General features: G+C 37.3%; 1 protein-coding gene across 1 annotated transcript in view; it reads right to left on the bottom strand.

Annotated features, from left to right (window-relative positions):
• Window positions 1-22,895, bottom strand: part of ZNF407 (zinc finger protein 407) — a 472,024-nt gene that overhangs the window by 419,646 nt on the left and 29,483 nt on the right. Inside the window, exons 2-3 of the mRNA XM_003827299.4 lie at window positions 13,481-18,220; window positions 8,061-8,175 (exon numbers count right to left, since the gene is read on the bottom strand). Of these exons, the coding sequence (XP_003827347.3) occupies window positions 8,061-8,175; window positions 13,481-18,167 (4,802 nt within the window). The 5' untranslated portion in view covers window positions 18,168-18,220. The remainder of the gene's footprint in view (window positions 1-8,060; window positions 8,176-13,480; window positions 18,221-22,895) is intronic.

The following is a 22,895-nucleotide window of genomic DNA, read 5'->3' as shown; positions in this document are numbered from 1 at the left end:
AATAGGACTTTTTTAAATTGAGTGGAAATAGCAAACCAAAAATAACTTTCTAAAAATTTGTATATCTAGATAGTAGCATATTCTACAGTGCTTGGAACTGCTATTTCTCAGTACTTTGCTACTTAGACAACAGACTTTGGTATACTAATGCTAAGGCAGGGGAAAGAGGAGACAGGGTCTCAGAAGAAAAGTGACAGGGGATCAAGGGTGCGGAGGGAGAACACTCCAGAAACACAGACCACAGAAGCGATTAGAAACAAGACAAGTACCACAGGACTAAGATGTAGGAAAGTAAGTAGATTACTACACAGTACATACTTTTTAAAAATTAATGGTTTCCTGTCCCAACTGACATTGCCCATCCAGAGGATCAAGTATGGAAACAATTACAGCATCTGGTACCATGGTATTAGTTACATGTGGACATAGGTAGCACGGCTACGTAACTGCATATGTCCTCTTAATTATTATTTGGAACTATGCTGCATTCAGTTATATGGATCAGTTATCAACCTGTTTTCATTACAATTGTCCAAAATCCATAGCACCTTTAATTAAAATTATAAATAGTGAAATTCTCTTAAAATAATTCTCCCTGACCAATTCCCATGCCCCTTGATTCTGAAGCAGTAACTCACTTCCCACCAGGCTTTCCACTTCTCTCTTCACTGCCTACACACAGTCCAGAAAACTAGGAAGAAAGACAAGCGAAAAAACGAGTGATGGAAAGCAGAGGGAAAGGCCAGCATTCAACACCTCAGCATGGCCCAGCTCTGTGACCTGACCCCTGCCCACCTCACCCAATTGTCCCTGGAACTGTCCACCTGGCTTCACAATCCAGCCTCCAGAAGTCTTGACTGCCCTGTAGTTCGTGCACATCCCGCACGCCATGGTTGATCCTGCTGCAACCCCCGCCTGGAATGGGCTGCCCCTGCTAATCTGCCTAACTTCCACTTGCTGCATATCAAATGTTACCAGCCCAAGGAAGTGTTTTCTGAAGCAGCTAGGGAGACTTGGCATTTCTTGACCTAAGCTTTCTCCATTTGAGGCAGGTGTCGTTTTGACCTTTTTAACCCTAAAGACTAACACAGTGCTGGCAGATACTGACATCCAACAGGTGTTTGTTTAATCCTCACTTCCCCCAGTTAGTCACATACACTTCAGAAATTGCCTGCAGTGCTCTTCCAAATCTCTGCACTTCCCCTCATGTTCGCTCTGTTAAAAACGTCCAAATGTGCCTTGTGAATGGCCCCTCATCCTTTAAGACCCAACTCAAAGATCACCCTCCTGTGAGAAAAGATTTTCCTTCTGTTCCTCAGAGCTCGTCCTCCCAGCCTTGTGTTCTCACTCGGCCTTGCTCCTTCTCCTAGAGTGGCTTCCGCAACACAGACAGCCCGGGCACCACCTTGTCACCATGCCCACACACAAAAAAGAAAACACGAGGATCTGCCAAATGAGAAATAATAAACAAATAATAAATCAACAGTTATGCTTCCCTTCTATCTGCATTTCTCATACCTCCTTCTCATCCAGCTCTTGTGAAAAGAAACAGCAAAAGCACCCACAAAGTAAAGGACTGTAAGAAACAGAACAGGGAGAGGAAGGTTAACAAGAAAAAAAATTACGGAACAGGCAAAGGAAATCAGGAGAATGGCTACCCACCTAATATTCTACTGTGGGGATCAGGAAGGTTACAGAATCCTGAGACTCTACAAGAAGATTTTTTTTTAGAGACGGGGTCCCGCTCTGTTGCCCAGGCTGGAGGGCAGTGGCACCATCATAGCTCACTGGAGCCTCAAACTCCTGGGCTCGGAAGAGCTTCCCTCTGCAGCCCCTCAAATAGCTGGAACTACAGAAATGCACCACCACACACAGCTAATTATTTTTATCTTTTGTAAAGACAGGGTCTCCCTATGTTGCTCAGGCTGATCTCAAATTCCTGGGCTCAAGCAATTCTCCCACCTCAGCCTCCCAAAGTGCTGGGATTACAGGCATGAGCCACCACATCCAGCCATCACAATTGCATTTTAAAATCACAAGGAAGCCACTTTAAAAAAAAAAAAAAAAAAAAAAGAAGAAGCAACGAGTTAAGTCACTAGAACATGATTGTTTCACTGGAAAAGACTTTAGACACAGAAGCCAATGTTTTCAACTACTACACCAAGAAATGATAATATTTAGTTTATTTCTATTTTGTTATAGGTTGATCATACTTACTGGCCATGGAATACATCTACGACCCCACCCTTCTGTGGCAAAAATTTTAAAAACCACTACCACAGAAAAAGAAACCAGGATATAATGGAGACAAGAGCTGTCCTTCCCCTGTGAGGAGGAGCTGGGGGCTGCCTCAGTTTCCACTCTGCTGTCCTAACACCCCAGCACTCTCCCGGCTTCACCAAACAGTTCACTGGAAAATACACGAGGATGATATCTGAGAAAACAAGTTTTATATGTGAATAGTATAACCAAGATCACTCTTAGGCTTTCCCATAATAAAGTCATTTGTACAGTTTTAAAAATCGTAAATGTTCATTCACTACGTAAAAGGTATCTCAAGGATTCTAACATCAGAGGAATACACAAATAATGTTAATTTTTTGTTCCTAACTGAGGTAGAGAGACAGCAATCATCACATAGCATTTTTAAAATTTCAAGCTAAAGACAAAAATATTCAACAAAAAATATTAAAATATTATATGGATAAAATATATAACGTACCATTTACAATGGGAGAGCATTTTAATGTTAATCTAAATATTTTTTACAAAACTGAGAGATGTTGCACTTTATACTGTTATAAGCATAATTCATGCCACATTATAGAATAAACATTTCCTATCTATATCTCTTTAACCAAAACAACCAGCTAAACCAAATACTTATTTTATTTGGATATATCTGTAGATATGATGGGTGTAACTAATTGTTCAGCTAAAAATGCAATTCCATGGTGCTTTTAATGATTTAGGTATACGCAGCTTTAGTTCTCACAGCAGACTAAAAATAGTGATTTTAATTTATTCCTGCTGCCTACAATTACCCACAACCATGTATTTTTAAATATTTCCAGCCTATAAAAATTACTAATTTTTGCCACTTGTGTTTATCTGCATTTAGACTTTGATTTGGATAAATTAAGCTCTCAAGTGTTCCTTGCTTTATGAAACTCTGCATGTTGTACACTTCAACACAAATAAATGACTTGTACCATTAGAGGTTTAAATAATGTAATGTATTTCATGCTCAGCCTGAAGCTGGATTCCAATGAAGTTGCTAATGCACGTAATGATTAAGTGTAACTCAAATACTAACTGTGTTGTTGAAAACATGACAGGCAATAATTTGGTCTATTATATTCTGCCATTTAATTGCCTAGTACAGACATTCTCTGACACGTTATGAAGCAATGATTTACAATTATTCAAGCTGCAAAGGTCAGAAAGTGACATTATAATCATCTACATAGAGATCCCTTCTAATGCACAAAAACTAGGTAATGCCACACACACACACACACACACACACACACAAAGAGTTTTACTGCATTAGTAACTTTCTATTTAAGATTTCTTAAACCAACTAGGAATAAACAGTTCATAAGCACATTAATACACAATTTTAAAATGTCTGGAATCTTTTCATGAACCCAGATGTCACAGATTTAGAAAATGCCCTTATTCTCTCCTGATTAGGTAAATTCATTTCAACTATTTAACTCCATACACAAGAATCAAGACGAGACTTAGGTAAATCAATCACTAAACAATGCAACTCCTAAATCATGCACAGCAGGGTCTGCACTTCTCAATAATGGCATATCAAACTTGGTTATCATTTCTTAGGTTTACTGAAATCACAGGCCAATTATTAGTTTTCTACAACTCTTTAAAAAAAACTAACACTGCAGAACAAAAATAACCCTGGTTTATCAATTATATCCCTCTCACCTTAATGGGATGATATAATCTTTATACTTTTAGACACTTACCTCCTGCTATTATACAAATATGTTCAGTTTGTAACCCACAAGTAAATGCAATAAATTATCAACACATGAATGAGTGGGAAAAAATAAAATTATTTAAAACAACACTTAATAAGTGGGAAACATAAAACAGGGAAAGTATTGGGGAGAGACAGAGAGAGAGACAATATCAGAATATGAAAGTAAAGCAATGTGTAAGCAATTTTTTAAAAAAATGTAAATGTGGGCAAAAGCAGAAAATAAAAGTGGATGGTAGGAGAAAGTAGATAAGTTACATTTCCTACATGCAGTGAAAACAACCTAGAGAGAAAAAAAAAGTACAAACTAAAGTCAGGAACAAAAACAGATATTACAAAAAGTGGAGAAATATAGAAAAGAAATAGTTAAAAGGAAGAAAGAGTGGTCTACCATTACTAATTAATTTAAGTACATCACTGAAAACATTTTGAATATTAAGTTTCCCATCAGTAAAATGGGGATAATAAGGATAAGGTAAGCAATCCACAAAGCTATGGAAATCAACAAGTGAGATAAAAGTTAATCAAGGCTATTTATTAGACCACAATGCACTGCATAAATACTATTTAGAGTACCAGGTATACTACCTTATATGTACATAGAGAATAAAATAAACTTAAAAGAATTTAACAAGACATGGTGCCTAAAATAACTTTTGTAAGTCATCGAGATTTTTACGTTTTTGACTACTGAAAGAAATAAAGGTAAAGATCATGGACGTAATAAAAATATGCATTTGGCCTATTTTCTAAACACAAAATTATTAAATAAAAGCATTAACTATAAAAAATAGGTATAGTTTCTATTATTTCTTACTTTCTCTCTCACTAAGCCCTATGTCAGAGTCATAACAGATTTTCATGTTAACTATCCATGAAGTGCCTAAATATAAACATACCTATATTCTATAAAATTCCTCTCTCGATCACATTTGGATATTTTTAACAAGTAAGAAACTCAACTTTTCAAAAAAAAAAAAAAGATTCCCCCAAAAGTGAAAGTAAAATAAATGGCTCTTAACGTGAAGTTATCCATAACATGTACTTAAAACATGATGTACAAAGCAATACATTTTTGAGATTTTTACCATGACATGAGCAGGTAAACCTTGAGTACACAAAACTTAAATTCTGAACTCTTAATCCTAACGACCTAATAGGAATTAGGCATCTAATACATTCAGCTTCTTCTGTCAAACTAACTTAAACCCAAGATATACGGTAGTTAAGATTTGCCAATGGGGCAGGGCAAAAGGGGGTAATGGTATCTTAAAACTGATCCTGAAGATTCAAAGAAAATCAGTCTAGGTTCATACAACTTATACAAAAGTTTAAAAGGCAGTTTTTGTCACAACCCTAAAACTACGTGTTAATGAAAAACACAAAACGTGCAGTTGATGAGCATCCAAAATCATCTAATATAAAGATCTGAAAAAGAGGTCAATTACAAATAATCTGAGACATTAATATTGAGCTCAATACTGTTTGTTGTTTCCATCAATTTCACCATAAAATATTAGTTTTCTTCTTCAAGAAAACCAAGAGGTTACTAAGAAAAAGAGTACAGTATTCTGAGTAATAATTTCACTTTAAAAATGTGACTGCCCAATTTTTTTATATTATTAATCAAGACTATTTGAGAAATAACTCCTTAAAACTCAAATAATGAAGAGATCATTAAGAAAATTCTAAAAGGCAGAGACTAAGATATTAACTACTAAGGAAAAGAAAACATAATGCAGGACCTTCTGTCTGTGACAAAATTATAGAGTTAATGTTCCTGAAAGATCGCTTCACCTTTTAAAGCATGATTTTGTAAAAGGTAAAATTTATAGCGATTAAAGCTAATGAAGAAATGCAGCATGAGCTGCTTATGTTCAGGAACTAATAGGTCCACTGAGCATTTCTAAGATTATTTAGCCATCAATGATAATGAATTGACTTTGTCAGTGATGTCAATGTATAAATACTCTCTAGTGCCAGTAATCTGATAACCAATCCTTGCACTTTTTTATGTTTTTTACTTTAATTTTTAACCTACACACTGCCCTATCCCTTTGAAACACATGAAATAGGGAACAACCTATGATACTTTTTCTGCAACACTGAAGGGTACCTAATTCACTACCATTCTGTTCCAACTACAAAGATCAATAAGTACTCTTCAGTTTACTGCAATTCTTCAGAACTCTCAGCGTCACTGTTAAAATTATTGCTACCTAACTTTTAAATCAAATTTCATTGTAAAAATACAAAGAGAACTATTATTTCCTAGTCTGATGAAATTCAATGCTGTCATAATTCTAAAAAATACAATTCTGGACTCTAGAATGCTTGTTCTACATATGCACACATACACATAGCTCTCTCTCTGAAGACAGTATAAAACTCGATATATGTATAATCATTTACAATTCTGTATCTCCAGGATCAAATATATGAACTACTCATACAATATTTCAGTTGTATGAGGTAAGCAGTTAGCGAGCAGGGTGGGCACTGTTCAAATTATGCAACTAATGCCGATCAATTGTGTATTCTTTTTGATACCAGACACATTCGAAACTGTTCTGTGAAAAGCTTTCTTCTTCTCTTTCCAGGGTCTTAGTAACCCTAATTAAAAAATAAATGGAATTAGATCTCTACTGACAACAGTATGCAAAAATTGTTTACTTATTTCTCAGAAATGAGAGAAAAACTGCTTACTGCCACCTAATAGCAAATTTTCACTGGAGTCAGGGCCTTCTCCTTTCCTATAACTCATATGGTAAAAACAATAAATGAGATATCTTTTAAACTTCCAAGACCTACAGCAATTCAAATGAACCATTTGACACTTGACCCTTGCAGCTAAAATCAGTAGTAACAAAACTCATTCTCCCACTGATCTTCAGGGGACTTTAGGGCAAAGGGTCATCTTCATTTACTTTAGCTGCAAGTCACTGAACCATCAATTCCGCCAATGAATATATCACAGACCATGGTTCATAAAAGTGCTTGCAAAGGTATTTGTAAAACTATCCTAAGGGTCAAAATACACAACTGCATCCTGGGATGAAATGTACTGTCCAACAAATAACAGAACTTGTTTTTGACGTAAAACGTATTTACATGGTACTATCAATCAGCAGAATCTTCTACTAAAAAAAAAACCTAATATAATATGTGCACGCTGCATAATGTAATTGAGCCTGTGGTATTTTGTGAATTAGCCATAAGAACTGCAAGTTTCTCAGGTTTCACATGAAGAATTTTTATATGATGCACTTATTAATTTCTCTAGCATAACAGCATTAAAATAGACTTTTAATCAGAAGCGGGGTATTAAAACCCACCTCTGAATGTCCTATGTTATACCATATATGATCTAGCATTTTAAAACCTTTTAAACATTTCTGCTAAATTAATCAGTTTTGCATTAAGGCACCTTAGCACTTTCTATTCAATGCAACACATTTGAATAACAGTTAAACACTGTACATGATTCTTCAGAGAAAGAACCATTAACTAAAAAAGGAAATAAGTTTTGAAATAAAGTTACACAAAAATGCATAACAACAGTTCTCTTCAGCATCATCCCTCTAATAATCAGTAACCAGCCATCTGAAATTAAATCTTTTGTTGCTTTCCTTATAGAATAAGTCCAATGGATCCAAAGAGCTACTACTGTGATAAAAATTGAAGCAGTACAGCAAAAGAAAAAAAACATACATATACATTCCTAAAGCTATATTATGTATTTTTTTATGTCTTTAAATGGAATTTATAGTTCTCTCTGGCAATGTGAATGAACATCCTATAATTTAGTCAATTTACAGATTACAGGTTCAAATTGACCTTGTAGCCCATAAAATTGCTCATCTTCAGTACAGGATTAGAAGTGGGAGAAGAATGTCATAACTGTATTTAAGGAATTTACCATAACAATGGAAAGGAGGGTACGCATGCATAATTTTAGCCACTCTTAACTCCTATCGGTTTTGAATTCCGAAACAATGGCTATCCTGCACATGCTTCCTGGTTCACGCAGCAGAGATGGCTTCAATTTACTCACCCACAGACATGACACTTGTATTCCCTCATCCCAAGGTGCCTTTTCACATGGTTTCTGGCATCTCCAAGCTGAGCTGTTGCAAAATGGCATATCTTGCACTTGAATGGTTTTGATCCTGAGTAAATTTAACATAAAATATGATTTGATTTTGAATAATACATCACCAATAGCTTAGAAAAGAGGACTAAATCTTAAATCATACCTTTAACCTAATTAAGAATTTCTGTACCCAAAATGGAATACTTGCATTCATTTATAACTTGAATAGACCTGATTCCATAATTATTTTACTCTGAAGACTTTGTTTCAGTGAGTCTTCCTAACTTCTACTAACAATCCTAAGATTCAAACTCAAAAGTGAGACTGCTGAGCAGTACTAAGTCGATGAGATGAGCTACATAATTTTAAATATTTTTCTTATAATTCACAAAAATACATCTTAAAGTCACTCAACACTTCAAAGAAAACATTTTTAAAACATAAATGCACTCAGGGCAGCTGATATTTTTAAAAGCATATTTATCATCAAATACATTTCTCTGTGGCCACCTCCTTGTTTTCTCATATTTCTCCGGCTTTGAATTTACTCACATTAAAACAATGGTATATTTCAGGTTTTTTCCTGGCATTTGTCCCAAATTCTTATCTATATTTTTAATAACACAATTTATAAATATACAGGAGATAAATTTTTATGCTTTTATGGTCATTTTTATAGTCAAAAATCGATGATGATTAAACAAACTGGAAGAACTGACATTTTGGTTATTAATTTCAAGAACAAATATTTTAACACAAAAAGCATACAAAATTTGTTGTCATTTCATAAAGAATTAAGATTAAACTATACTCAAAAATGAGAAAATAAGATTATTTCAAAGTCTACACACTTAGTGTCAGTAATAGATAAGATTGAAACTGAAACATATTAACAGATAATCATCCACATTAATGAGAAATAACGCTCTTTTAAGACATAAAATAGATACACCATTTCCAAACTTTCTAACCAATACATCTTCAAATAAATCAAAATTGTAAAAACCAGTTTAAAATCAGTACGTTTCCTGATTTTTCATATCATATTCAGTACTTATATGGTGAAATACTCCCTCTACTATAGTTAGATAGAACACGAAATATGTGAACTTTAATAAATATACAAAAAGAGCTCAAATTAAAAAAATTGTAATAAATCATATTTGATCAATGAACCTTTGTGCAGTGTCCTTGTAAAAAAAAAAAATCCTCCAAGAATACTCTGTTGAAATTGAAGCACTCAGTAAAAAATTTTAGAGTCTTAAATTTCAATTTAATTCCCAAAAGCTGACAAAAAAAGTGAAGCATTTAATTTTAATCTTCCAACAGAAATAAAAAAGTCAACAGTACTAAGCACCGGCAGACAAGGTTGAATATTTCACAGTTCAATGACAATGAAGCCAGATCTCTTAATATTTCCATTTCTGCTGTTAGAAGTAGATGTAAAATATATTTAGCACCTGAATGGTTGTATCTAGTTAGGTTTATATGTTTAAATGTCAAAAGCAGGTTGAGACTGCAGCTTACAGCAATCACATTCTATCAGTCACATTAGAAAATACAGTTTATTTAAATGATTCTGATAAAACCAAGCCTATCACTACTTTGAACATTTCACTAAGACATAGAATTCTATAATGGGACTTTTGTAAGGTGTGTGAAGAACCAATTTACCAACACTTTAAATTTCAATGCTCTAAAGATAATAGGGTAATTAGGACATTATTAAGTAACAATAATATCAGGACTCGAAACAAAGAAGATCAACCTCTCCCAATATTTGTATTACAATTTTGGTGAATGGATGTAAAAGGTCTCATGGGTTTGAGTTTTCATTTTGCTCACACAGCACCTGCCATGTGACTAGCTCCTCCTCCTGTGGCACAGATGCCACAGAGAAACGGACGTGGGGTCTCTGGTGTGTTCAATTTACTGTCCATGGCTCCTTTGTGGAAAACTCTAGTTTCTGCAGGTCTCAGTGATCACAGCACAGCATGCTGACAATACATAAATGCGTTATTTTGTTGACTGCTTCACCCAGAATCATGGAGGCCTTGACTATTCTTCACATCTTATATTCAGAGTAGACTGTGTTAACATCTTCTTTCTGTGCCATAAAAATTCAAATACTAGCAGAGGTAATACTTCTCCGCATTAAAAAAAAAAAAAGGGCCCTTTTTTCCTTGTTTCCTAACTAATAACATTTCTGTTTTTAAGTTTGCTATGTACTTTCCGAAATGAATGCAGGCACAGTGTTTATAAGACAAAATTGTAAAATTGCAGATCTCTAAATATTTCTCTCAGGTACATTTTGATTATTAAAAACAATATTATTTGCAACAGTTCCATTCCTTGGAACAGCATTATCCTCAGCAGGTTTTTTGGTTTTCATTTGGTCCATAAGGTTTTTTCAAAGGGAAAAACTAAAGAGGCTCTCTATCTTTGTGGTACCTTATTACTTTACCGAAAGAATTTCAAAGACTTTAAAATCCAGGTCTTCACTCAGGCCTACGAGGGCTCCTCAACCATCAGTCATGACTATTGCTATGCATACACAGATGTGCCATTAGCATTAAAGAGAAAATACCAAATGAAAGCCTTTAGATCTTAAAGGAATGAAGGAAGTTGCATATTACCCAACATCTAACAACTAGAGCCATCATTCCACAATCCTCCCTAAACATTCAAACACTTCATTCATTCATTCATTCACTCATTCATCTGCTCATTCATTTATTCACTCATCAAGATATACCAAGAGCCAACTAATGTGGGACACAGATGAAGCAGTGAACAATGTTAAGTCTTTGTGGTCACTGTGCTTAAAGTCTACAGATTAACTCTCCTACCGAGCTGTCTGTCCTTTGTCACGTATTGAGCTACAAACACTACCAGCCCTAACTTCAGAATTTCTTAGTGAAGTCACACACTCCGTATCTCCCTGGAACATTTTGAGATGGCATTAGTGACCAGAGCACTCTAAACATAAAATGAATGGCTTCAGACAATCTGGTACTTAACAGCAGCCCATGTTACATGAAATAAAAGCTTTGACAGACCAATGCGGGAGAAATGAAAACCAAGTTTTTTAGTCCTGCTAATGTAATGTGAAAGGGAAGACTGCCCTTTCTGGTCATGTTGATTACTTCGTAGTAGCATGCACACGGGGAGACTCTAGGATCCTTTTTCCTACAATGCTTGATAACCAAAACTCATTTATTTCTTATAGTGCTGCTTTTATCCTGCTAAGGATGGGAAGCAAAGGTTATATAAAACATATAGTAAATCACAAAATATGAAAACAGGGATTGGAAGAGTAAGCTCTTTTCCAGTTAACCATTAATAACAGTCTCTGCATTACTATTTTATGGACATAAGCAAAGTATGTGAAAAGCAATTCATTTTAAGATGCTCCAAGAAAAAAACCCTGAATTAAAACCTGGAGACCAACTTCCCCAAAAAATGACTTGCAAAATTGAAATGGTAGACTCGTATTGTGTCCTCAGGAACAGGGCTCTTGGTAGTGTTTCAAGGCACAATAAAAATGTACTTCCTGATAAGACCAACACAAGATGTTTAAAAAAAAAAAACTATGCTAACTTTTACTAAATGTTACAATCAATGATGTAACTTATATAAGTAGGGTTACTTTGTCACATATTGATAGTTACCTCACTTTCACATCCACATTAACTTGATTTTAAATGCAATTAATACATATAGTCAAGGAAGACTAATGGACTACATTCTGCACTTAACCTGGTGGACATTTTCAAATGGCACAAGTGACCAGTGCAAACCTATTTTGCATTGTAAACGACTAAATAAATCTTAATGGATTAAGAATGATCAGCTATCAACACACAAGGGAAATTAAGTGCTGAAATGCCTACATTGATTATTTTAAATTATTAGCCTTACTCTGTTCTTGAATTTGTATGCTTTTAGTGAGCTTTAACACATTTACAAGACTTATTGACTATAATTACAAGAGAATTCAAGTAATGGACACATCAATTATAAGCAACATGTCTTGACCAGACAGTTGCATAAAGAATTCTAAAAAGAGCTCCATTAGCATCTTCCTCTTAGTTTTATTCAGTTTTATCTGCCTTAAGAGGGCATATTAAGAAAGTACATATTTTCTGCGGATGTGAACAAGTCTTATTCCTAAAACTGTATCGTTTCAGGAAGAAAGCTGCAACAAGGCACTGAGAGAGATACTGACAGTGCAGACAAATAAGCATTTGGACTTATTCCCCAAAAATGGCTGCAGTGCATAGGAATATTTGGGATCACAAGTACAATGTTTATATTTATTTACATTAATCTTATGCAGGTTGCCCCATTACTTCCTTCAGTGAAAAACTTTTATCTATCTTTAATCACCCTAAACTAGTAATAATGCTTCATACTCTTTTGTCTTCTTCCTCGTAACCATGCACTAAGTTTCAAAAACTGTATGAATTTAAAGTATAGCTTTAATAATAAGCCATTATTTAAAAGTACAGTAAAATAAACCTTACAGTTTTAATGAAAATATGTTCACTGAAATGTGAATTTATTATTCAAATCCACTCATAAATTCAACCATGGAGACAGAACTTGTCTAAGCGGAGCACAATGATTTAGAAAAGCTGTCTATTTAAAATAAAGAATGTATGGCAGGTTTACAGAAACAGTGCAGTGAATTTTTACATAAATTTAGAACAGTAGCTTATGCATTTTCCACCAAAAAAAAATGTTTTTTAAAAAACTTTCCACCTAAAATTAAACATTAAAATGGAACACTAACTGTGACAGAGCACAGAGACTAAATCAGGTGCTACCTCCAGGAACACCAGATCCCCAGCACATGTTAACTTTGGAAAGTGGTGACTAATTTTGATCCACAAAGGTAGAATCTTGTTACCCAGAAGTTACACTTTTGGATATAAAATATCTAATGATGAATATTTTTACATCCCTAATATTGTAAGAAAATTTGATTATTCCATTCCTTAAAAGTCACTTAACATGTCTTCTGAAATTATAAGGTGCCACTTAATACAGACTTTGGAAAATCAAATAATTAGGACTCAGAAACAACTGAAAAGCCGCCAACAGACAGCAGTTTTTAAAAGGCATCAGAGGGACTAGGCTTTTTGACAAAATTAAAAGAAACTTGTCAGCTAACCTGCCTTTGAAATCACTAGGGCTTAATTACCCTTAAAAATGTTAAGTGTCAACAATGACTTATTGCAGACAAGCAGAGCAGCACACGGCAGTGAAATGTGAACCGGGTGGAAAGCCAATGAGCAGCCACAGGTAGGGCTGCATATCTGGATGGGAACAAATGGCCCCATGTCCTCACTGACTTGGCTTGCTGCAGAGCTACATACCTGTATGAGTGCGAATGTGTGCCAGGAAGGCCATCGAGTTGCTGCTTCGACACATCTTCCCACAATACTTGCAGACGTTTCCCTGGTTTTCCTCCCTCTCGCGGTTGATTTGCTCAGTGTCTTCCACTATATACTTATTCACCTCCCGCAGCAATTCCTCATGCTGTCCTTTAATATGTAGAAATAAATTCTGTTCAGAATCAAAGGGCTCTGTGCACTTGACACATTTAAAGGTGGCCCCTCCCTCCGGAAGCTCCTCCACACTGGCCTGCTCATTTCTCATGTGGCCGGCGCTAGCCAGATGCTGGTGAAGGTTGCTTTCGGTATAGAACGACTTTCCACAGAGTAAACAATGGAAGTGCTTCTCTTTTGTAGGATGCTTCATGGCTATGTGAACATTCAGTCCACTCAGTCCATCTGCTAAGAAGCCACAATCATCACAGCGAATTCGTGTAGACTCACCAATGGAACTGCCCTCAGATTTCTTCTTTTTCACACCTTGAGCACAGTCTTTCAAGGGCAGCTCACTAATTCTCACTCCCGTTGCTATCAAGCCCTCTTCAGACTGGTCTATCAACTCACCATCTTCAGGGTTCTTTATTCTTATTATGGAGGAGTCAAATCGACCAAAACTGTACATGGCCTGCCCTTTATCATCAATACTAATTATAGTTTCATAGACATCACTACTTTCAACTGTGCTATCAGAAGCTGGGCCATCCTCCTCCAAAATAAATTCTGTTTCATGTTGTGAATTCATCAGAATTTCCTTATTCTCCAGAACGGGATCTTCTTGGACACCTTTCAAGTCTTCCAAACCATGCCCACGTGCAACTCTATTCTGACCCCCGCTCTCCAGATTTCCCTGTTCTCTGGTTATTCTTGTCACAACGAGTGCAGGGCTTTCAGCCGAGCACTCCCCATCGAGCGTCACAGGGCACAGGTGTCTGTGGGGGACAACACCTCCACCGTCTCCTGTGTTTCCTCCTTCACCCTCACAATGGACACGCAGCTCACCTGCATCATTCGATATCTCATGGTTTTTCTTTGCTGTCTCACAATTTAAGGCAGAGCTTCCTGAATTTTCATTTTGAAATCTGCTTGGGGAGCCATAGTTTGAGGACATAGTAAGTGACATCATCTCCTCGGGTTTCCTAACTTTATCCTTGACAGGAGCCTGTTGGAAAGTCTCACAAAAGGAATGGTCTTCATTGAAATTAGATTCTTCTTCAGTCTCAACTTCTACAGAGTCAGCAGCGCAGAGCACTTTAGACATATCTAAATTAGTATTCTCATTTAAAATAGAGCAATCTGCAGCATTTCTAGATTTAATAGTATCAGATGGTTGACCTGAAATTATTTGAAATTCCTCAGAATTTTGTTGATGCTCTTCTTCAGGCATAATGATGTTTTTGGACATGTCTGCAGAACCAGCTTCTACATTAGCAGAGTTGAGATAAGACTGCCTTTTCATTTTGTGCTTCTCTGTTGCTGCATGCCTGGTCATCTCGCGACGAGTCACCGCGTAGTAATCGCATGCCATGCAATAAAACTCAAACTCTTTTGTATGTTTCCGTTTTACATGCAGCTCTAGAGAAGCAGAGGAGTGAGCACTAAACTCACAGTGCAAACACTTATTCTCACCTGTGCCTGTAACATCTCTCTGGGAGTACACATCCCCCGGCTGGGCGAAGTCCTCTGGCTCTGAAGATATTTGCTCCTTTTTATCAAGAAGATGGCTGTTAACTTCTCCATCTAGAGAATGAAATACATTTTCAACTTCGGCTTCAATTGAGTTTCCACGATCTGGCTTCTCTAAAACGGAGGTGGGTGACTCAGCTGGTTTGTTAGCATGTTCATCTGACATGGTCACTGCTGAGCCAGCATTCTTTTTACCAGCTTCAAGGCTACCCCCTTCAGGGCCAACGATGATATCTGAACTGTGTTTTCCACTTGCTTCTATTTCTACCCGTCCTTTATGTTTCTTGGTGGCACAATGACGTTCCATATCTCCCTTAGTTACAGTGTAATACTTACACACTTTGCATAAATAACTATACTGGTGACTGTGTTTTCGTCTAATGTGAACAGTCAAGTTTGTAATACTAGAGGCCAAAAGACCACAGTGTGAACACGTCCGTGAGATGTTACCTTTAGGTCTCCCTCTCTTTGGAGTAGTGGTTGAAGCTAATTCATCATCTTTGGTGCTACCACCAGACTGTGACAGTTCCTCAGACGCCAGCATGCCCTTCTCAAGATAGGAATGCTCTTGTAATTGCACACCTATATGGCCTTCAATCCTTCCATTTCCAGAAACATCAAACTCTTCTTTTTTATCATTTGCACCTATACATACCCTTTCAATACATTCTTCAAAGCTTAAGCCAATATTATTTTTCTTAGCATTTTCAAGATGCTTGCTTCTTTTAATGTGTTTCTCCATTCCTTCTTTGCTCAATGAATAAAGATTACAAGCTTTACAAAGAAAATGATAGTCTTGACCATGCCGAAGCTTTATATGTCTCGTGAGAACAGTAGAAGATCTTGTTTTATAAAAACACTTCTTACACTGAAACTGAGGCTTAATGGAATGCCTCACTTCATTACCATGGCTTACCCTGGACTTCAGAGGTTCTTCCTGAGATGCTTTTCCTGAGTCATCCATAGATTCTTTTGCGTTTTCTGATTCTAAAGTACTCAAAGGTAAAGTCTGGAAAACCAAATCACTGTTAGATGATTGCAAAGTCTTTGGTTGAACCAATGAATTAATATGCTTCTCGGTGGCTTTGTGTTCTTCCACATCTTTTTCAGACAAAAAGAACAGATTACAAGGGGTGCAAAGAAAATGCATATTGTGCTTTTCCTTCATGTGGTCTCTAAGATTTATTTCATCCAAGGATATAAATGAACAACACTGACAACTCAGGACAGAAGCAGTTTGCTGATGCTGGTTACTGTGCAAATGTTCATCTAAGTCCCTTCTTGACATACTAGAGAAGTCACAAGTACGGCAGTAAAATTTCATCTCTCCGGCATGGCACCTTTTCACATGGATTTCCAAATCTGTCCTATTTGTAGCTACTTGCCCACAGTCTGTACAAGCACACAACGTCTGAGAGTCAGAAGCTGGCTTCACTGTCAGGGAATGCAGCCCGGAGTCCGGAGGACGGGCACTCCCCTGGCCCTGCTCTGCCTCCTGGGTTTCTGAGGTAGTCACACACACTCTCTGCACACTGCTGCACGCTTCCAGGTGTTTCAGCACTGACTCTGCATCGTGTGTTTTCATCTGTGTTCTCAAGTGTTTCATATACATCCTCTGAGTTTCACTTGTACCTCTTTTAATTCCTAAAAGATTAAACCTTTTCTTTGCCTGGCCCTTCAAGGTGAAAGTGCTGCTTCGTCGACGAAAGCTATTACCCAACACGAGAATATTTCGCTCGGGTCTTGGCCTCGAGGTTACACTGTTACCGTGTGCTGCCTGAAGGGTATTTTTTGTAGATTCCAATTTCTCTAAGAGACCCTCTGAGGTTACTAAGGTGTCTAGCTTTTTACTCTGGTTTTCAGGATTCTGAGCTAGACCAAGGGAAGTAACATGTTCTTCAACAATCTCTACCTCCTGTGACCAAGTATTTCTGGAAGGCATCATTTCAACAAGAAGCTCACTGCTACTACCACTTGGTTTAGAAATACTTCCTCTGAAATCTTTAAACGTGCTTCCCACATTTCGTAATCCTTTTGAATCACTATTCTTTGCTATTGATTTAGAAGTTCTTGGTTTTGAGTGAACATTTTTTGTTGCCATTGTACGTGATTTTTTAGGAAAAGGTTGTTTTGTTAAGATCTGTACAAATCCTCCACGAGCAGCCAGATTCTGACGACGGAGATGTGTTTTGCCAAGATAATGTGCATTCAACAGGTTTTCTTCTGAACACTGAAAACCACAAAGATCACAAGAAAAGACCTTCTGTGGCCCATGTGCTTGTTTGATATGCATATGTAGCGCTGAGCTGCTCTCTGCTTTGTGGCTGCAGTGACAACAGGTATGTTCTTTAGGCTGCTGCATGTGAGACTCAGCATGTTTTTCCAAGTCAGAGCAAGAAGAAAACAAATGCCCACAGATGCTGCATTTGAGAACTGTATCTACATTCCCAATGGTAGAACTAACACTAATTTCTTTCGGGGGGAAAGGAGATTCTCTTTCCAGATCAAGGGAAACCATTTCCTGAGCAGATGTTTTTTCAGTGTCTGTTTTCAGAGAAACAACATCAATAGTGCTAAAATTGCGAGAAGGGGAGAGGGCATTTGGGAGACACGTGCCTCCAACTGTGCAGTCACTCAGAAAGGTCTCCTTCCCTGTTTCATCTAATGCAATACCCTCTTCTGTGACTGAGCTCTCAGAAGTTTCTAATCTACAAATACCTTGCTTTCCAGATTTAAGGGGCTCTGCCTCATCTAATTTCCTGCGTTTGGAAGCATGTTTATTTCTGTCTTCTCCTATAACAACACTATCAGAGTTCGATGATTCTGAAAAACCTCTTTTGCCCATAGAATTCTCAGGGAAACTTGCTATCACATCAGATACAGGCCCACCGTCTTCATTATGGGATGAAAGCTTTGTCAAGTCTTGTGCTTCTTTGTTTATCTTTTCATCCTCGTCATTTTCGGGTTTATTCTCACTATCCATCATTAATAAAGTGCTGATGATGCTTCTATCTAAGGCGGCTCACTGGCACTCATAACCTGTGGAGTAAACAAACATGGTATTAAATCTTGAATATAAAGACACACGTATTAGTCTAAAACTAGATGAAAAAGTATCATGAAGTTAGCCCCAATGAAACACCCTTTATACTGAGATGAATTTGATTACATGTCTAAAGTATTTTATCAAAAAGTATGAAGTAGGATTTTAGGAACACCATGTCACCCTATTGTTGACTCCAGAAGAAATACTATGGTATCTTTGGTAGAAAAAGTGATTTCTCAACAAGCTTGCAGAAAAACTCCCATATTTCAATTCTCTGTACCAGTATACTTCAATTTACTACCCTTTTAAAAAAAACAAAAAGAGAAGCTCTCCTTTCAAAAAACATTTCAATGAGCTCCTACTCTGTAAAATATATTAAAACAAAACTGCTGTGACGCAAGTCTAGAAGTGAGGCCTTCCCCTCCTCAACCTCTAACAGAAGCCCAAGTCCTACGCAAAAGAAACATAATTTTAAAACAACTGTTTCGGCCAGGTGTGGTGGCTCACGCCTGTAGTGCCAGGATTTGGGGAGGCCGAGGCAGGCGGATCACGAGGTCAGGAGATCGAGACCATCCTAGCTAACACAGTGAAACCCTGTCGCTACTAAAAATACAAAAAAATTAGCCACGTATGGTGGCAGGCGCCTGTAGTCCCAGCTACTCGGTAGGCTGAGGCAGGAGAATGGCGTGAACCCGGGAGGCGGAGCTTGCAGTGAGCCGAGATTGCACCACTGCACCCCAGCCTGGGCGACAGAACAAGACTCCGTCTCAAAAAAAAAAAAAAAAAAAAAAACACCACTGTTTCCTCCTTTTCTCCTAAAGCAAAGAGCTTTACCATGATTTTTCTAAATATATTCCAATGAACAACACGTATAATCTCATTACATATCACCATTCGTGCTCAAGCTCTTTTACCAATGAAAAGCCACTTCTAGTCCAGCTGTCAATCATTAATTTCCTCATCTAATTGTCATTTTATATTGTCTGAAGGTTAATGGCAAAGGGAAATGTCAGTGGTAGAGTAGAATTAATGGAGTAAATTTTGAGGAAAAAAAGAATTTTATTGAATAAAATGCCTTGAAATCAGTAATATTGATTTTATTTTTCATTATGCTATTTAATTCAATTAAAACATATCATTTTCCATTTACTTTACACCATGATGGGAATGTTCAGCCAAATGCCACTTGATTCCACGTTAATAAAAAGGCATCAACGTATTATAGTCTCAAGGCTAATGACAACTATTTTAAACTATTTTAGCTATTTTTTCCATAACATTGACAAATCAAATGAAGCCTATTGCTTTGACTCAGCTAAAATTAGGCAACAAAAATATACTTATAATGTAGGACACTGAAAGTGTGAACAATAAGAGAAAAAAACAAGTAAATTGGACTTCATCAAAATTAAAAACTTCAAAAGACACTATGCTTCAAAAGCCACTATCAAGAAAGTGAAAACACAGCCCACAGAATGGGAACACATTTTTGCAAATCAGATATCTGATAAGGGACTTGCATCTAAAATATATTTTAAAAACTTTTATTCTCAATAGTAAGATAAATCAATTTAAAATGAGCACAGAATATGAAATACATTTCTTCATAGAAAATATACATAATACACATATGAAAAGATACTCTACATCAGTAGTCACTAAAGAAATGCAAATCAAACCCACAAGGAGATGCCATTTCAAACCCACTAAGATAGCTATACTCAAAAAATCAGATAACAAGTGTTGGCAAGAATGTGGAAAAACTGGAACCCTCGTAACACTACTAAGGGGAATGTAAAATGGTGCAGCCACTTTGGAAAACAGTCTACCAGTTCTTTAAACAATTAAACATGGTGCTAGCATATAGCACAGTAATTCTACTTGGAGGTATACACAACCAAGAGAAGCGAAAACATATATCCACCCAAAAACTTGTATACAAATGCTGACTGCAGTATTTATTCATAACAGCCAAAAGGTGGAAACAACCCAAATGTTTGTCAATGGATGAATAAATCAAGAAAATGCGGTATCCACACAATGAAATAGTATTCAGTCATAAAAAAGAATGAAGTATTGGCCAGGCACGGTAGCTCATGCCTACAATCCCAATGCTTTTGAAGGGCAAGGAGGGAGGATGGCTTGGGTCCAGTAGTTCTACACCAGCCTGGGCAACACAGCAAGACCCCAACTCTAAAAAAATAAAAAAATAATAAAAATTAGTGCCAAGTGCCTGTGGTCCTAACTCCGGAGCTGAAGCAAGAGGACTGCTTGAGTCCAGGAGTTCAAGGCTGCACTGAGCTACGATCACACCACTGCACTCCAGCCTGGGCGACAGAGACAGAGACCTTGTCTCTGAAAATATAATAAATAAAAATAAAAATAAAAATGAAGTACTAACATGCCACAATGTGGATGGCCCTTAGAAACATTATGCCAAGTGAAGACCATGTACTATATGGTTCCTTTTTATATGAAATGTCTAGAATAGAGAAATCTATACAGACAGAAAAATAGACAGCCCTTGGTTTCTCAGGGCTGCGGGTAGGCAGGCAGAATGGAGAATGATAGCTAAAGGGTAAGAGGTTTCTTTCTGAGGTGATGACAGTGTTTTAAAATGAACTGTGGTGATAGTTGCACACATCCATGAATATAATACTAAAATCCACTGAACTGCAAATATCTCAATAAAGCTGTTTAAAATATATAAATTGTCATATATTATCTATAATATAAAAGTATTTGAAAAAGAGTAAAAAGATAAATTTATTTAGTTTTATTGCACTTATAAGACATTCAACATTAGTTCAGATACATTCCTTCAGAATAGGTTCCAGAAAATATAAATTATATAAGAGTAGCTGTTTTAAGTGAAAAAACATCTCTGGTCAAATAAGTTTAGAAACCTCTAGTTTGTTAGCCAGCTGTGGTGGTGTGAACCTGTAGTCCCAGCTACACAGGAGTCTGAGGTGGGAAAATCGCTTGAGCCTCCGAGTTTGAGGCTGCAGTGAGCTACGACTGAACCACTGCGTTCCAGCCTGGGCAACAGAGTGAGACCCTGTCTCGAAAAAGAAAGGAAAGAGAAGAGAAAAGGGGCGGGGCGGGGCGGGGCGGGGCGGGGCGGGGCAGGGCAGGGCAGAAAGAGAGAAAGAGAGAAAGAGAGAGAGAGAGAAAAAAAACTGAACAAACAAACATTTCTTTACCACAGGATTTCTCGGTACACAAGCTCTTTCCAACCTTATTTGATTACAGAACGCTTTGTTTATAAAGAATCAAGAGACTGGTATTGCAAAAGATCCTTAGGAAATGCTCTTCTGGCTGGGCACAGTGGCTTATGGCTGTAATCTCAGCACTTTGGAAGGCCAAGGTGGGCAGGCCACTTGAGCCTGGGAGTTGGAGACCAGCCTGGGCAACATGGTGAAACCCTATCTCTAACCAAAAAAGAAGAGCAGGAGAGGGGGACAGAAATGCTCTTTTCTATAAAGCATTGGTTTGCTATTCAACATTTGCAATTGAAGAGTAAAGGGAGGAAAGGAAGAAAGAAAGAATCATGCACCCATTTCAAAACCTTCACTTAGTGCCTACAGTATATCAAGTATTCTTGCCTGTAGATGCTGGATATACAGCAAATACCACCCAAAATCTTAGTCCTGTGAGAGCTTACACTGTAAGAGATGAGACATCGAGACAATACATTGCTTAAAACAGATACATTGTCCAACCCAGGGCAGCTGCTTCTGGTCAAGATCACAGGGACTGGATTTACTCTCATGTTTGAAACAACTGAAAAAAAGTAAATGAAACCTACGAAGCAACAGTGCAAGACAGTGGACATCAGACACCAAAGGACAGCGATTCCTGAGATGAACACACTAGGTGAGTCCAGCTTTCTGCCTGAGAAAGTACGAAGGCCATAGCACAAGGAGGGGCATTATAAGTTGAGGATAAAACAAAGGAGAGGAGAAAAGTGGAGAGAAAAAGAGGCCCAGAGATCTGCAGAGGTGACGTCCCAGGAATCCCTATCAGGATACAGCCCTGCCATCCTTCCAGCAAGATGCCTCATGCACCTTCGCAGCTGGTCCCTCCACCACAGCAACCACTATTCAGAATTCTTCCACGATAGTTTAGTTTTGCCTGGTCTAGTAAAATGAAGCCATGCAATATGCTCTGTGGGGGAAGGGAGGTCTGGCCTCCTGGGCTCAGCCTGACGCTTTTACTGCATGTGTGAGTAGCATGTTCCATTGCACTGCTGGGTTGTAGTATACTGAATAGATACACCACAATTCTGCTGATAGACATTAGGGCTGTTTCCTTTTGTTGCTATTACAAGAAAGCTGCTATGAATATTCTTAGTTCAACAAATATGTACTGAGCACCTACCAAATGAACGGAACTGTAGTGATACCAACACACTCATGCATTGAGATAATATTCTGTGGGAGTCACATGACATACACACCAGTGATCTCAATACAAGGCCATACATGATCATGTGTACAATACAAACTAAGATCTACAGCAGTATACTTGAGCAAGAATATCCATGTGTTTTTACAAACATATTTTTTCATTCTTTTGTGTAAATATCAACGAGTGATACTGCCGTTATAGGGCAGATGGACGTCCAACTTTATGAGAAACTGCCTGACTGATGTTCAAAGTGCCTGT

This window comes from Pan paniscus, chromosome 17 (genome assembly GCF_029289425.2).
Source record: "Pan paniscus chromosome 17, NHGRI_mPanPan1-v2.0_pri, whole genome shotgun sequence".
NCBI lineage: Eukaryota > Metazoa > Chordata > Mammalia > Primates > Hominidae > Pan > Pan paniscus.
Note: the sequence above shows the minus strand (reverse complement) of the source record. Positions and strands in the feature narration are given on the sequence as shown.